This window comes from Cynocephalus volans, chromosome 12, assembly GCF_027409185.1.
Source record: "Cynocephalus volans isolate mCynVol1 chromosome 12, mCynVol1.pri, whole genome shotgun sequence".
In the NCBI taxonomy this organism is placed as follows: domain Eukaryota; kingdom Metazoa; phylum Chordata; class Mammalia; order Dermoptera; family Cynocephalidae; genus Cynocephalus; species Cynocephalus volans.
Genome location: NC_084471.1, coordinates 7,699,949 through 7,716,780, shown reverse-complemented (window position 1 = coordinate 7,716,780; position 16,832 = coordinate 7,699,949). Strand labels below are relative to the sequence as shown.

The 16,832-nt window shown below is 56.4% G+C and overlaps 1 protein-coding gene across 1 annotated transcript; it reads left to right on the top strand.

Moving 5' to 3' along the window:
- The first annotated feature begins 6,050 nt into the window (after nt 1–6,050).
- On the top strand, nt 6,051–16,393 carry TSPO (translocator protein). The gene is made up of 4 exons (XM_063075955.1): nt 6,051–6,121; nt 13,355–13,565; nt 15,049–15,187; nt 15,974–16,393. The coding sequence occupies exons 2-4, from the start codon at nt 13,384–13,386 to the stop codon at nt 16,160–16,162; spliced, it is 510 nt and encodes a 169-aa protein (XP_062932025.1). The 5' UTR covers nt 6,051–6,121; nt 13,355–13,383; the 3' UTR covers nt 16,163–16,393.
- The last annotated feature ends 439 nt before the right edge of the window (nt 16,394–16,832 follow it).

Here is a 16,832-nt window from a genome sequence, read left to right as displayed (position 1 = left end):
GTCAGAGAGAGAAGGTCTGACTCCATTGCAAGTCCTCTCTTCCCCTCTGCTCTTCTCTTATTTCCTGCCAGCCTCTTCTAGCAGGACCAGACACAAACACACACACACACACACACACACACACACACACACACACACACACACACACACTTCATAATGAGAAAATTTTGGACCAAAATCAAGGCTGTCAAGGCAGAAATAATTTTATAAAAATTTATTGAAAGCCAAGCTTGATGGACCCGGGAAACAAGCCAACAGTGTTGAAAGTGCTCTGAAGTCTACTACAAGCAAAGGCATTTATAAGAGAGTTTCAAAAGGAGGTTTCAAAAGGGAAGGGGAAAGTTTCAACACAGTTGTCCTTTTTTCATGGAACACAAGAATCACAGTCATTAGTTACTGATTACAACATGGGAACCAAAAACGTCTACGTGCAACCTGAAGCAGAGGTTTCATGCTCCAGCTATTCTTAACAACATCTCAACGGCTTATTCAGAACCAGCAGGTTGTACATTAATTAATAAATCAGCAGTTCTAACTACATACATTGTTTACATTAAGAACTAGATGTCGACATCAAGTTCATGAAACATCCCAAGGGAGTGAATTTTGGAAAACCTGCTTCATTTGGATTATTTCCATCAAGACCTAGGTAGTCTTAGCCCATTTGGGCTGCTATAACAGAATATCACAGACCGGGGGGCTTAAACAAGAGGCATTTATTTCTGACAGTTCTGGAGGCTGGGAAGTCCAAGATCAAGGTGCATGCAGATCTGGTGTCTGGAGAGAGCCAGCTTCCTGGTTTGCAGTGGTTGTCTTCTTGTGACCTCACGTGGTGGAGAGACGAGAATGAGAGATCCTTTGTCTCCTCCTCTTTTTACAAGAGCACTAATTCCATTCATGAGGGCTCCACCTTCATGACCTAATTTCCTCCCAAAGGTTCCATCTCTAAATACCATTTCATTGGATATTAGGCTTCAACATGAATTTTGGGAGGACACAACATTCAAGCCATAACGAACCACATCAACAATCTACTTCACTGAGTTTGTCCTAAAAAACTATCAAATGAGCAAAGTCCTAACTCTCAAGATGGCTATGGCAGCTTTACTTTTAACAACAACAACAACAACAACAACAACAAAGTGGAGAGAGGCTGCAAGTCCAACCAGAGGGGATTAGTTAAGTGAAATATGGCAAATCTATACAATGCTATGGTCATAACAGATATGGAGGAGACAGTTCAGGTTAAGATATGCATAGAGCACACACTGTCTCTGGAAGCCCATAAATCCACAGCAAAGGGAACTTTTAAAGACATAAATCCACCAAGACAGGAAGAACAGGAAAGGGGACCCCAGACACAGAATCTGTGAAAGCTGGAAAGCAGTTAGGTCAGTATTACCTGACTTAGCTGACTCCAGACAGCTAAATCCCTCCCAGCAGACTTATTCATACAACAGAATCCTCAAAAGCTTAGGAACTGGTGGCACAAGCTGCTTCTAGATCTAAGGGTGAAAAGAAGGCGAAAACAAAGAGGGCTGTTCGAAGGTGTCTTTGAGAAACAGTTAGATCTTTAGATCCCTTCCCTCTCCCTAGCCCCTGGGTGATGCCCCTCCCCCACCCTGGCAAACATCTGGGGTTTAACTCTGGAAAGGGTCAAAAAGGGTCTCTGGTCTGGGCATGCTAGGGACCGCAGTGAATGTGGGTGCTCTTCTAAACAGGTGGACACTGAAGGCTGAAGGCCGAAAACTCCTCCAGTGCTCTCCACCAGTGAGCTCCCAGAAACCTGGAGCCAGACCCTAACCCTCCAGGCACGGACCTGGAGGACCCTGGGGCGTCTGACCAGTCCTAAAGGAAAATCCTAAACATACCGACAGTCCAGGAAGTTTCTGGACAATGGCCCACTGGGCTCACCTTATAGTGAAGCTAAACTAGCAAATATCAACCACAGGCTTATTTTGTTCATATTTAAAAATTAATCATGAGAGAGATTCCCAAGCATCTGAGAAGAAAGTAATTGTTTAAAGAAAACTATCCTAGATAACTTTAAGAGGTAAGAGAAGATATTGCATGAAACAGGAACAGAATGTCATAAAAAATTAAGAAAACAAAAAATAATCCCTTGGAAATTAAAAAAATAGAACAGAATTGAAAAACTCAACAGAAGGCCATGGAGAGAAAGTTGAGGAAACCTCACAGGAGGTAAAGCAAAAAAGCAAAACATGAAAAGTAGGTGACGAAGGGAAGCTGGAAGACCAGCCCCAGAGATCCAGGACTCTGAGGAACAGGAGTCCCAGAAAGAGAAGTGAGAAAATGGAGAGGAGGAAATCAAAGAAATCATCCAATTTCCGGAAAATAAAGTATATGAGTGTCCAGATTGAAAGAGCCTATTGAGTGCTGGCACAATGGACGAAATTAGACCCACAGAGTATATCAGTGTAAAATTTCAGAACTCTGGGTTCAAAAATCTTAACATCATCCAGGCGAAACAAAAATAGGTAAGATACAAAGGCGGCAGAAACAGAACGGCTTCAGCCTGCTGCCCAGCAATGTGGCAGGTGGACGACAGCAAATCTGCATGATTCTGAAGACCCACGGTCTCCACCTTGGAATTCTCACTCAGCCAAGCATCCGTCAGCCGTGGGTTAGAATGCCAGGTTCCCGAGTGTTACCTCTGCGCACTCTTTTCTCAACAACTCCTTCCTGGAGGATGGGCTCGACACAGACAAAGGGGAACCGAGGAGGAAGATGTGCAATCCAGGGAATGAGGATCCATCCGGGAGAGGGGCAAGGGCATCCCCAGGGAGGTGGTGAAGTGAGCCCCCAGGGTGGTGCGTGTACCAGGCTCGTGCGGCCAGTCCACCTGGGAGCAGCGACTCAGAGATGTACCGAGAGCTGTCACTACTGAGAGCCCCGCTGTGCTGCGCTGCCCGGCAAGCCCGGCCCAGCTTCTTGTCTGCACTTGGCTGGTCTCGATCACAGGCTGCTGAAGCCCTGTTCTCCCCCTCTGTGTCCTGTCGCCTGGATCAGCTGAGGAGACTGGGTCCACTTGACAGAAGCTTCCAACTTTATCCTCCTCCTGAGATCTGAACATGGGGTGCAGGGAGCTCAGAAGCAGGAAGACACAACAGCCTGTGTCCCTGTCTCCTGCTGAAGGTCCCTGCCGCAGCCCTTCCGACAGGGAGCCTTTCCCACGAGCTTGCCCTCTGATTGCCCCGAGGGGGGCATTTGTCAGTGCTCCTGGTGGCTGAGGCCAGCCTGTGCCCCAGAGGCTCGGCTGAATTTGACCTTCCCAGGAGTCTGCCACTGTGCCCATTCTTCCCTACCAGGTCTGTGCTGGCCGTCACCTGTTCCAAACTAACCAAGTGCTTGGGAAACACGCCCAGGTGGTATCGACGACACTGTAAAGGAAAGCAAGGGCATGCTGAACCCCAAAGTCAAAGCAGAAGTGACCTCCGGGGTGGGGGGAGCAATCATCGGGGAGGACACCAGGGGCTCCTGGGCACGAATGTTCTGTTCATTAGCCTGGGGGATGCACACGCTCCATGTTCTTTTCATTATCATTTTAAAGTGCACACACATATATACATTTCTGCTTGGAACATTTCACAATAAAAACAAACTGTAGGCAAATATCTGTTGATGCAAAAAGAGGCTTCCGGTTTATTATAGGGAGAAGAAAACAATTTACAAAACTGTGTATAGCATGGAGTGTTCTTGTAAAGGGACAGGTGCATTGCCGAGAGAATGGCACGGAAAGACACATGAAGGTGTCGACTGTGCCCTGTTCTAGGTGATGGGAGAGGGGGTGACTTATTTTTTTTCCTTTATCTTTTCTATATTTTCCCATTCCTTTACAATAAACATGGATTACTCCTGTAATAAAGTAAAAACATACATAAAACATAAGGAAATTCTGTACCTGAATCATGCTTGGAACTGGGAAGCCGAGTGACACAGTGGTTAGAGCAGACGGGACCGCCTGGGTGTGCAACCTGACTGCACTGCCGATGAGCTGTGTGGCCTTGGGGATGTCTTGTCACCTCTCTGAGCATGCGAGGTAGGGACAGTCCTCTGGAAACTGGGAGGGTGTTTTCCATGTCTCCTCCCCTGGTGGGCTGAGGCCAGGGGCTGGATTTGATTGTATTGTACGCACTAGGTTCAACACAGAGCTGGGCACCCTGAGGGGCACAATATATATGTATCTAGAGGCTGGCACAGGCCACATGCCCAGGAGAGACTCCATGCTCAGTGCTGTGGAGTTCAGAGGGGAGGAGGACCCTGTCCACTCAGAGTGGGGGTGCCACAGAGTCAGGTTCTGGAAGAGCTTCCTGGCGCGACGCTGGAGAAGTCAGACTTGAACATGTGGACATGCTCCTGGTGGGGCAAAGGGTGTAGGCAGGCAGAACTGTGTGCAAAGGCACAGAGCGGGAGTCAGCTTGAGTCCAGCTTGGCTGGGCCTCAAGTACCATATTAAAGACTTGGACTGGATTCTAAGGCAGTGAGAGCCACGGAGGGTTCTGAGCAGAGGAGGGGCATGGTCAGATTACGTGCAGCAGCTGGAGGGGAGAAGAGGGGAGCTGGGGGCCAGCTAGGTGCTTGGCTGCTGCCCAGGAGAGAGGCAAAGGCTATGCCAGGCCCAGATGGGGTCCCTAAGGAAAGAGGAGAGAGGCAGAAGTGATAGGGGCAGCTGCCAGGCACAGCAGGATGGGCCTCCACACCTGCACTCAGACCTGCAGGGTGAATCCCTCAGGCAGCAGTGTTCTCATCTGTGAAATGGGTGTGAACTTCATGAGGGCAGGGGCCTTGGGTGATTGCTCTCAGTCCCTCCCTTTGGCCCTGGTATGCAGCAGGTATTTGGGGACAGAAATCCCTGCCTCCCAGGGTGCCCCCACGGGCCTAGAGCCCTGTGTGCAGCAGGAGCGAGGCTGGAGTGAAGCCACACTGCCTCCTCCCCATGGGTCTTCCGGGGCAGGCACGTTGGCCGCTCTGCCAGGCAGGGCTGCAGCTTACAGGAAGGGGGCAGGGCTGGCAGTGCAATGGCAGGCGTGGCCAGGCCGAAGGCTCCACTAGGAACAGTGCTTAAGGCCAGAATACTACTAGGGGCACATGAAAATTTTTTAATTTCTTTTAAAATCAGAAGAAAGAGATGAATAGAATCTAGCCTGAGTTATACTTGCCTTTATACCAGTATAGTTAAAAAATAGAATATAGGCCTGGCCAGTTAGCTCAGTTGGTTAGAGTGAGGTGCCGATAGCACAAAGGTGCACAGTTCGATTCCTGTACCTACCTGGTGCCTCCTCCCAAAAGAATATATATGTATATACATGTGTGTGTGTGTGTGTGTGTATACACACGTATATGTTTGTTTGTTTTCTAATGGAGGAAGGGGCCCACGAAGGCAAAAATGCCAGGTCCTAGGAAAATCGCAGTGCGGCCCTGGCTGGTTCCCAAGGAAGCTCCAGGCCACTGTGCCTGGGGAAAAGTGATGGCAGTTCTCGCTGGCCCCTGGAAGGTCAGTTTGGGCCAGGGTGGCTGGTGCAGGCTGAGGGGCATTGTCAGGCGAGCCAGCGGGGGCGCTGGGACAGGCTCTGGGCGGCAGTATTAAGACAACCTGTGCGGATGGGGCAGGGAGTGGAGGTGCCAAGGGCCTGGGTCTGGACACACGGCCACGTGGGGGTGCCCCTGGCACACTGGAGCCACCTCCAGGCTGAGATGACGGCAGGCTCCACTCACTGAGGGCCAGGATCTAGGGGGGCTGCCTGCGCTCCTGCGTGGCATCCTCCTCAGTCTGGTGATGTCGTGCCCGGGCCCCGGGGCCACAGCTCAGGGAACTGGGGTGCTCCTCCGGAGATGGGGGCCGGTGCCGGAGGACGGTCAGGGCTCTGCCCTCAGGCGAGGTAATCCCGCTCTCTGAGAGCGGTCTCCGTGGCCCCATTTTGCAGATGGGAAAAGTGAGGCTCCAGAAGAGCCGCCACCTGCCTGGGGCGGCCGTCACCGCGGGCTCGCAGCCAGGCGGGCGGGGCCAGTCGGGACTTGTGTCCGGGGCGGGGCGTCCCGGGGACAGCGGCCGCCAGCTCCTGCCGCGCAGTGCCCTTTCCGGAGCGCGCGCTCGCCGCCGGTGAGTGGGGACGGGGCGCGCCCGCGCGGGGCCGGAGGGGAAACTGAGGCTGGAGCCGCGGGCCGGGGACCCGAGGGGCGGCCTCGGGGCAGCACTTGGGGCTCGGCCACTGGGTCCGCGGTTCCTGCGCGGCCAGGCTCCGGCGGGAGAGGGGGTCGGGAGCGGGACGCGGGCAGTCTCGGCCGCCGGGGCGGGGCCGGGCGCCCCCTCTGCAGCCCCCGCCCGATGAGCCGCGAGGCGGGGCCCCAGGAGCCCTGAGTTTCTGATCCGCTTAAGACACCCCATTTCACAGGGAGGGCGGCAGCCCGGATCGGGGAAGGTTTTTGCCCAAAGCCGGTTAGAGGCCCCGCTGGCCTTGGCACGGCGCAGTTCCACTCGCGGTCCCCGCTCAGGGGCGCTGTAGCCCGCACGGGGCTCGAGGTGAGCCGAGCACGCCCGGGACCGGAGGGAGGGGACTTGGGGCTTCCGGCCCTGAACACGCTGCGGAGCGCTGAGGTCTGCGTCGCAGATGCCCGGCCTAGCGTGGCCTGGGAGCCTCTCTGGCTGGCCTGCCAGGGCCCGGTGTCACTGGTACCAGCCATGTGCTCTGGGATGAATGGCAGGAGAGGCAGGACCCGAGTGTACCCTAGGGAGGAGTGAGTGACTCGAAAGGGTCAGGGGCCCAGAGAGGGTGTCGGAGGAGGTGTGTGCAGGAAACGCGCCCAGGGCGTGGGCACACGGCGGCCCTCCACCGGCAGGCGTGCCAGGACGTGGGCGGACGGCTGCCTGTGAGTCCAGTGGGGCCCCGCAGGGCAGCAGGGGGCAGCTTTCCACCCGCAAGAAAGGAGCCGAGAAGCAAGGGTGGGGAGGGGGACAAGCCTCTGGCCCGGTTGGAACTGGGGGAAACTGAGGCTCACCAAAGGACTTAGCTAGTGTGGTGGGGTCCCGATTCCATGCCGGCTCCTCCACCGGCCGATGTGGTGTGGCGTGTGCGTGCTGCGAGTGTGGCGTGTGCACATTGTGCCGTGACGGGACCACGTCCCGCTGGCTCTGCCAGAAACCGTTGATGGCAGGTCCCTAAGGGGTGGGCTGAGGGGCCTGGGCCGACAGGGAGGGAGGCTGTTCTTTACCTGACGCACTTGCGCTTTTTCCTTATTTTATTTTTTGGATCTGTGTTTCTTTTGTGGGTTATTTTGATTGTGCAAGCAACACCTGAATGTGCTGTCTGTTTAAAAAAGTGGTCATCGGGCCGGCCCGTGGCTCACTCGGGAGAGTGCGGTGCTGACAACACCAAGGCCCCGGGTTCGGATCCTATATAGGGATGGCTGGTTAGCTCACTGGCTGAGCGTGGTGCTCACAACACCAAGTCAAGGGTTAAGATCCCCTTACCAGTCATCTTTAAAAAAAATAAATAAATAAATAAATAAAAAATAAAAAAGTAGTCATTCTCCATATGGCAAATTCCCCTTGTCACTCCCCACACCATCCTAGACCCCCCTTACCAGTTGGTTGTGGATCCTTCCAGAACTGTTGTCTGTTACACTGATTAATTTCATAATGAAAAAGGTTCACAAAGGTGATAATGAAGAGGATTAGCCGTGGGTTATTAAAAAAAAAAAAGCACTCAAACAAGTCCTGGGCCAGCTGTGGCTTCTAGGGAGAGACAAGGCCCAGGAGGAGCTGGGCGCAGTGGGAGGGGGGCTCAGCTCTGTTGTTCTGGGGTCAGGGAACAGGAGGATACCCCAGACACCCACCAGTTGAGCCTCTACTCCACAGATGGGGACGCAGAGGCCCGGGAGATGAGACTTCAGGGGCAGCTATGGGTCTGGGGTCTCCTGGCCAGGAGTGAGTGTCACAAGGACTGGAAATTCTGGGTCTCACTCTCAGTGGGGGAGGGTTGTGGACTGAGGTGGGGCCTGACACTCCGTGAGGGCAGGGACATGGGCACCGTGCATGGAGAGAGTGATGCTGTTGGCCCTGAGAGAAACTTCTGGCACTGGGCAGACGCGGGGTGGGAGCAGCCTGTGGGCCGGATCCCGCCCTTGGCCCTGCAGGCCTCAAGCGGCCTGTTAGGATGAGGAAGACTGAGAGGGGGGAGGTGACCCAGCCGCCTGTGAGTGGCCATGTGGCCCGGAGCCTAGGCCAGCAGACTCCCAGCTCAGGGGGAGGGGCATAGTGGGCTTTGGCATCACACAGACCCAGAAAGTTCTGAGGTTTCCTGTGCCTCACTTTCCTCATCTGGAACATGGGACTCATAATGAGTCCACCATAGAGACTGAGCGGGTGGGTGGTGTGGCTCAGGACCAGAAGCAGCTGGTCCCTGCCCCACGGCCTCAGAATGAGTAAATGACACGAGGACGTCAGGATGGGCCTCCGCTCCTCCCGCAGAGGCCACAGGGAGCCAGGCCCCGAGCCTTCTGCCTCTGCGTCCTGCACCCGCCACCTCGCCCCGTTCTCGGCCTCTGTTTTGGAGGCACTCCCCGTGAGCGGCCCCAGGTCTCAAGGGTGGGACTTGCTGTGTGGGGCACTGTCACTATGGAGTGTCAGGGGCTTATGTGGACTGTGTGGTCTCAGTCTTGGGTCTCAGTTTCGAGGCCGCTTCTTCCCCTGGAGGATATGGGAGAGTGGCCCCAACACTGATACCACACACCCCTCACGTGTCTGGAGTGCTCCAGGGAGGTGTGGCTTCCCTGTCCCTTCCTCCCTCGAGCCTCCCCAGGACCCTGGAAATAGGCAGGCAGTGACACCCACCCGACACACGGAAGTCCTGGCCCAGAGAGGAGCTCTGTGGGGTCACCCAGCAAATTGGAGGCTGCGCCAGGTCTGGATTCTTGCTCATCTTCTGGGCCTGAGCCCTGTCCCTGCTGTGGGCACTCCCATGCTCTCTGGGGCCCCATCCCAGAGCAGCCCGTCCCAGCCCCAGCCAGCCCCGCCCAGCCGTTGTGACTCAGCTTGGTGGGTATAGCCCTGCCTACCAGTGACGTGGGGCGTCTGCGCTCCCTGCTTTCTGACCCTTGGGTGGGGCAGACCCTCTGCTCCCCTTGGCCCAGTGGTGCATAAGCACAGCCAGGCCCGCGAAGGGCAGGAGCTCGGGGCTGGGACCCAGTTCCAGAGCCTGCTCTATCTTTGAGGCCTTGGGAAAGCTACCACCCCTCTGTGACTTCGGTTTGTTCTGTGCAACAGGGGACTTGGGTGGTGGGTTATAAGGCCCCATCAGCTGGAACAGCAGGTGAGTCCTGTTTAGGGATTTCCTGGGCACAGAGAGTGTGCCAGGCCCTGGCTGGGTGCTGTGGCCGGGTGACATGAGCACCCCTGCCCACAGAAGCAGGGGGAGAAGTACTGCCACGTGCCACAAGGTGGGCCAACCTCTAAAACATGACGCTCAAAAAGAAAGAAGCCAGACACAATGGCCAAAAACTGTATGATCGCATGGAAATGAAATGTCCCAGACAGCAAATCCACAGACAGCGCAGATGGCTGTGGCCGGGGGGGGGGGGGGGGGGACGTGGCTGCTCATGGGTACAGGCTTTCTGTTGGAGTGACAAAAATGATTTTGAACTTGATATGGATGCTGATTGCACAACACTGGGAGTATGCTAAATGCCACTGGATTTTGCGCTTTAAAACGGTTAATTTTATTTGAGGCAAATTTCACCTCAATTAAAGAAAAATAGAAAAAAACCCAGTGGGAGTCACTGAGGTGGAAGTGGCGGTTCAGAGGGGCCTCTGGTGGCCAATGGAGCAGGGGCTGGGGTCCGGGGCTCAGGGCCTGACCAGCAAGAGGGGCTGATGCAATTAGCAAAGACGGAGTCTGCGCTGGCCAGTTGGGCCACTCGGGCCAATCGGTCAGAGCGCAGTGCTGATCACACCAAGGTCAGGGGTTCTGATCTCCACACCAGCCAGCTGCCAAGAAACAGCAAAAGTCCCAACTGAGCCCAAGCAGAGACTGTGCAGTTTATTGTCCAAACCAGGATACTTCTTTTTTAGTGTTTTATTTTGAACTAATTTTAACCTTACAGGAAAGTTACAAAAGTAGTACAGAGAATGCCCCCCGCACCCCCTCCCCCAGCACCCCCAGCTCAGCAAAAGCAGGAAGTCGCCGTTGGCACAGCCCTAGCGACTACAGGCCTTGCTCGGGTTCCTGTGGTGTCCCACTGCTGTGCTCCGTCTGCCCTGTGCTCCCTCCAGGAGCCCACGTTGGCTTGGTTGTGTTTGTCCCCTTGGTCTCCTGCAGTCTCCGACATTACCCTCTGCCCTTGCTTGCCCTTCCTGACCCGGACACTTGCAGTGCGCTGGAGTGCGTCAGGGGTTGTGTGGAATATTCCCCTGGAGCACCTCCCAAGGTTTTCTCATGACTGACCTGGGGTTTCACATTTTGGGCAAGTGTGTCCACTTCTGTAAGTCATGTGAAGGGGTTTATGGTGTCCATGTGTCTCACATGGGTGGCATTGACCTTGATCACCTGTGAAAGGGACACTCAGAGAGTGAGAGCGGCCATTAGTGTGGGGCACAGCAGGAAGAGACTGGACGTGTCCTGGGAAAAGGCACACATGGTCACCCCAAGGAGACCTGAGGTCTGGCTTGGCTCAGTGCCTGAGCCCCCCAGCCCTGGCCCTCAGCCTCTCGGCCTCAGTTTCCCTCTCTGTACCATGTAAAGGCCTCCTGTTTGCCCAAACCATGCCACATTCCGGGGGACATTATGGTTCCCCAAGTACTGTCACTTTGCTGTGGATTCAACATTTATTAAACATGCAGAGCAGCGTTATGTCCCCACTGCAGATGAGCAGCAGGCTGGGGTGGCCTGGGTTGCCCAAGGTGACACAGTGGTGAGCCCAGCTGGGTGGCTGGTCTCTGGGTCCCCAGAATCACAACCACTTCGCAGCAGCACAGACCAGTGCTCAGCTGTACCTCTCCTGATTGCAGGGGAGGTGGCCCTTTATATGTGCAGTGACATCAGATCCCCATGCCCACCCCATGAACAGTTATGTGTAGCCCAGAAGCCAGAGGGCAGGGCAGGAGGGAGGGGGAGGGAGAGACACAAGGCACATGCCCAGCCCCACCAAGGGGCGTCGTCACTGCTCATCTGCGCAGCCACCTTGGGGGGGGGGGTAACTGTCCCCATTCAACAGGTAAGAAAACCAAGGCCAGGGAGAGCAGGAACTTGTAGTCAGTAAGCGGCAGCACCAGGATCTGCTGGACACCTGACCCTCTCTCATTGTTCCTTTTAAAATAATCCTCATTATAGACATCTCGGATAACAAATAATGTAACGAACACATCATAAATCCACTGCCGAATGTGGGCTTTGGAATGCAAGCCACGCGCTTGCTGAGGGGCCTTGGGCAAACTCCTCCAGTTCTCGTGCCCCCCGTCTTCCTTGGCAGACGGATAACACGTGTAGCTCCCCGGCAGGGCAAGGGTTAAAGGACAGGATTTGGGCTGGAGCTTCGCTGGCCTGGCATGCAGCCGTGCCTGGCTTTGTGATTATGGCTGCTGCTAAGATCCTCATGCATTTATTACAATTTTAAAATGCATATCTATGTTATCTATTTTTTGCTAAAATTGATGTCATTCTGTGGTCAATTTTACGTTCTGCTTTCTTGCTTAAGTGTTAGGTTGAGAACAAGTTTCCCATCATTAAAGTCCTCACAAGCTTGATTTGGGGGTTGCCCAGTCTTTAAGAGTCCCTGATCGCTGGGCACTGAGGTTGCTTTTGAATTTCACTGAGCTCTGTGGAGTCCCGGGCCAGCAGCCGCCCTTTCACCCTGGGGTGGCCTTCGCCCTTTCGCCCTCTGTCCTGGTAGTTCCCTGCTGCCCCAGATTTAGCGGCCTCTTCTTGGCATCTGCTCCCCCATCTGACTGTTCCTGCTCCTTCTCTCCCCCTGGACTGCTTGTCCCTCTTGTGTCCCTGTAGGGAAAGTGCTCGCTGTCTTTTCAGCATCTACTCCCTGACCCTAGGTCCCCCTCAGGGCCTCCCCCACCCCACCTACCCCTGGGTCCCCAGCCGCCACCCTGGCAGGCCTCGCTGCAAGTTGGCTGAGCTGAATCCAGTGTGTGGCTTCTTGTCTCATCAGACAAGATTCTCCACCTAGAATCAGAGTGTTAGTGAGCGCTCAGGCCTCTTATTTCATGGTGGGGAAACTGAGGCCCATCAGGGATGCTGACGGGCTTAGGGTTCCATTGAAGTCCAAGTGGAGCGGCCCCAGATGCCCAGCCCTGGGCTCCCCTTGCTGTCTCACTGGACTCCCAGCCCCGGTGGGCTCCTCAGCACAGGATAAGTCTTGTACTCCATGACCTTGGGGCTGCAGGCAGGGGACATGGCCGACCCACCTAACGGAGAAACCTGATGACCTGGCTCCTTCTGCTGCTGCTTGGAGGACTTGACTCGAGCCCTGGGGGTGGCAGCACCGTGCCTGAGACAGGGGCTTGCCTTCTCCAGGCTCTGCTGGCCTCTCAGGGCTGCTGAGGGGACCTGGGAGAGGGCTGAGGAGCACCCCAGCCTTGAACTCTTGCTACCCCAACAGAACTGAGTGACAAGGTGGGAGCAGCTTTGCCACCCGGGCAGAGCCTGGCCCAGAGTGCTGTGCGACCCCGGGCAGGCTGCTCTCCCTCTCTGGTGCACAGGGAAGGGGTGGTGGTTTTAGGGTGGGCCTGTGGGGGTGATGGTGGTGAAAACCTGTGTACAGAGACACTCCTCCATGCTGTGCACTGGGCTGGGTCCAAGGTAGGTTGCTATCCTATTCTATGGGGGGAAACTGAGGCCCAGAGAGTTGACATGATTTGCATGATGTCACAGTGAGTCAGTGAGGAGCAGAGGTTTGAGCCAGGCTCTGTCTGGTACCGGTCACCGCATGAATGAGCGGTGGATAACGAATGAGCCTGCTAGAAAGTAACGCAAAGGCCTCGTGCAGCCCCCAGCACTGGTGCTTGGCCTGGGGAGGCAGAGCCGAGAAACCCTCTTGGTGGAGGGGACCCAAATTGGCCTTCAATGAGGCGGGAGAGGAGAGGTCACTGCCAGGAGACCCAAGGTCAAGGGTGAGTCTGGGAGAACATGAGACCCCAGCAGCTGGGAGAGGAGCTGAGGTGGGGGCAGGGGCACCTCTGGGTTGGCGTCAGGAGTTCGGGTGGAAATGTGTTCACTTGAGCCCAGGGGCTGTGGCCGTGAACCCAGCCCCTCCCAGCCTCACAGGTGTCTCTGCACCTCCCGATCCATCCTTGGGACATACTCTCACCCAGCCCTGTCTTCTCTTTCAGATCTTTCTGCAACAGCAGCTGCAGCAGCCATGGCGCCACCCTGGGTGCCCGCCGTGGGCTTCACGCTGGCGCCCAGCCTGGGGGGCTTCCTGGGCTCCCACTTTGTCCGTGGAGAGGGCCTCCGCTGGTACGACAGCCTGCAGAAGCCCTCATGGCACCCGCCCCGCTGGACGCTGAGCCCCATCTGGGCCACGCTCTACTCGGCCATGGGGTAGGTGGGCGCGGGCTGGGGGGCGTCCTCCCCCTGGTGGTTGCACAGCGGAACTGCCTCCTCCTGGGCCTCCTGGGAGGGGTGGGCGGGCGGCTCACCCCCACACTGGCACCCTGGCTGAGCTGGGGCCGCCCCGAGGTGTGAAGATCGGCCATGGGCAGCGGCATGGGTGCTTCCAAGGTAAATGACAGCAACGCAGCAATGCTCGTAGCTCCCATGTGTTGAGCTCAGTGCCAGGCTTTATCTCAGTTAATGTTCACAAGCATGCATTTGACAAGGGACCACCCAAGGACACAGGGCTAGCAATAGAGGCCCCACGGGAGTCCCTCCCACGCCACAGTTTGCCTCAAAGTCCCCTGTGATTGGACCCAGGGAATTTCCCAGAAGAAAGGAAATGCTTGATGGGGCAGGGCACAGCCAGGAGGCATGGTCAGCTGCCTGGCGGTTCTGATGGGAATAAGACCCTGAAACCTGGGTGCCACCTGGCCCCACCCCCCATGCAGTCGGGCTCTGGCACTTCTTGGGTCTCTGCTTTCTCCTCCCCCATCCCGGCCCGAGTCCCTTTGTTTCTGCCTCTGGGCCTCCCCACGCCCCCTCGGCCTTCTTCCACCATTGAGATCCTGATAAAGCACAAACTTGGCCCCAGCCTCTCTTGGTGGAACCCTTTGGAGGCTCCCTGTGACTCTGGATATGGACAAACCCTTTCGTAGTGGGTAAGAGCCCAGGCTCCGGCCCCAGGCCACCTGCGTTCACTTCCTGACTTTGCCCACCGACTGCCTGCTGAGAGCTCAGACAGTCGCCGCACCTGTTCGTGCCTCAGTTTCCTTGCTGTAAAGCCGGGTGATAGCACAGCCCATCTCCTAGTGGGATGAGATAAGGATGAGAAGAGTTAGCGCCTGTACGGTGTGAGAGCAGCGCCTGGCACGTGTACGCGCTGCAGGCTTCAGTTGTTACTGGTGGGGTTACCATTGCCCCTGTGGACCTAATAGCCCCCACGGCCAGCCCGCCGTCTGCCTCCCCTTCCCCCTAGGCCTCCCCGTACAGTCACACAGACTGACTCAGGGTCTCACACCTGCCCCTAAGCCTTTGCATGTCCTGTTTCTCCCCCGGGCAGACTCCTACTCATCCTCTAAGGCCCAGCCCAAATGTCCCATCCTCCTGTAGTGCCCCCAGCTAGGTGAAGAGCTCCTCTGCCCCCGCACGCCCCATGTGCTCCCCCCTTCCTAGCACTGGTGATGACAGTAACGGCAAATATTTACAGAATGTCCCAAGTGCCAAGTGTTAAGTAAGGAAGGCCAATGTGTTAACTCGAATCCCCACACCAACCCTATGGGAAATGAAGGCCAGAGAAGTTGAGCAACTTCCCTGAGGACGCACAGCAGTCAGTGGCAGGGTGTGCCTGAGCTGTCACTGTTGTGTTAGAGGTGGGCGAGGTGCTTGGCCTTTTCCCTGACTGGTCCTCGGCCGGTGGCCTGTATTTCAGGTATGGTTCCTACATGATCTGGAAAGAGCTGGGGGGCTTCTCAGAGGAGGCTGTGGTTCCCCTGGGCCTGTATGCCGGGCAGCTGGCCCTGAACTGGGCATGGCCCCCCATCTTCTTTGGAGCCCGACAAATGGGTTGGGTAAGTGTGGCTTTGGCCTATCTCTCTGGTCCCTGGGGGTGGCCTGTGGAGGACTTGAGGTGTCCCATCCCAGACGGGGTCCATGTCTAGTGGTGGGAGATAAAGGTGCACAGCTCAGGTCAAATGTCTCCTTAGCAGCTCTTAGCAGACTGGTGCCCCAGAGCCTCCTCTCGGCCGACTTTCCTCCAGTGCAGGCAGGGCTGTGGGCTCTGGTTGAGGCCTCTGGGGCTGCGGCTGGGCTTGGGGCTGCTGTGGAGGGAAACCCACATCACCCCTGGTTCTCTGCGTGGGACACACAGGCAGCCCTTTCGGCCCTTGAATACTAGCTGCCCCTTCAAAAGAGCCTCGCTGAGGCCCGGGGTGGAGTGCCCACCACAGGGGCATGGACTGCACTTGACCGTCACAGCGAGTTTGTGTTAGAGCTTCGCAGCAATGCTGGGAGGCCAGGGCTGCCCTCAGGGTAGGCTCCAAGCTCACAGAGGAGAAGGGACGTGACTGAGGCTGCCTAGCCATTGCCGCACGCCTGAGGGTGCTGTGTCCGCCTCACAGCACTGTCACACGCACCCTACACATGGCACAGGTCATGCGGGAAAGACCGTTCCCATTTACAAATGAGAAAACTGAAGCTGAGATTAGGGCAGGGCTTGGCTGGGTCCCTCAAGGGTGGAATGGGGGTTTGAGTGCAGCTTCTGACTCCTAAATCCAGCTGGTGGGTGGGCAGCTGGACACACATCATGTGGACTTGGAGCCTTAGACCTCCCTGACTCCCTCCCGGTGTCCTCGCAGGCCCTGGTGGACCTCCTGGTGACCAGTGGGGCGGCAGCAGCCACGACTGTGGCCTGGTACCGGGTGAGCCCGCCGGCCGCCCGCCTGCTCTACCCTTACCTGGCTTGGCTGGCCTTTGCGACCACGCTCAACTACTGTGTATGGCGGGACAACCAAGGCCGGCGCAGTGGCCGGCGGCTTCCAGAATGAGGGTGCCCAGCCCATGAGGACTGTGGCCGCTGCCAGTTGGGCACCATTGGAGGTGGTGGCCATCAAGCTTTCATGGCCATCAGGCCTGCTGGTCCGTCTGGGTCTCAGCCCAAGGGGTCACCAGCAGCTTCAGAGCCCCACCTGGGGAACAGCGTCGTCCTGAGCCTTCTGCAGTGCTCAGAGCACGAATGTGGAATTTTATAAGCCAAATAAAGTTCTTAACTTCTACAACAGCCTTTTTTCTTGGGTGGGACCCCCGGCTGGGGCTGTGCAGGGGCTCCTCCTGCTGCTAAAGCTATCTGGGCGGTGTCATCCAGACAGGACTGGGCCCTGCTAGGCCTTTCCCACTTTCTTGGGACCATCCCAAGACCCCGCAAGAGGTGAGGTGGGCCACCCAGGGCAGAGAAGCAGGAGACTGGCAGCATGGGGATTGGCCCCTTGTTTGACTCCGGAGCCCAGACTGGCTCCTGCTACTGCGTGGCTGGCACGGATGGGGCTGGGGCTGGGGGCTTCCACTGAGAGAGGGGTGCTGTCCCCTCCCTATGGTTTCCAAGACACTCAGTCCGGGCTCTTGAAAGGCTGGGTCCACAACCAGAGTCCCACACCTGGCTCTGTCTGGGCCCCAAGCAGGGCTCCCAATTGGTCTTGCCCAGGACAGAGCTGGGCACAG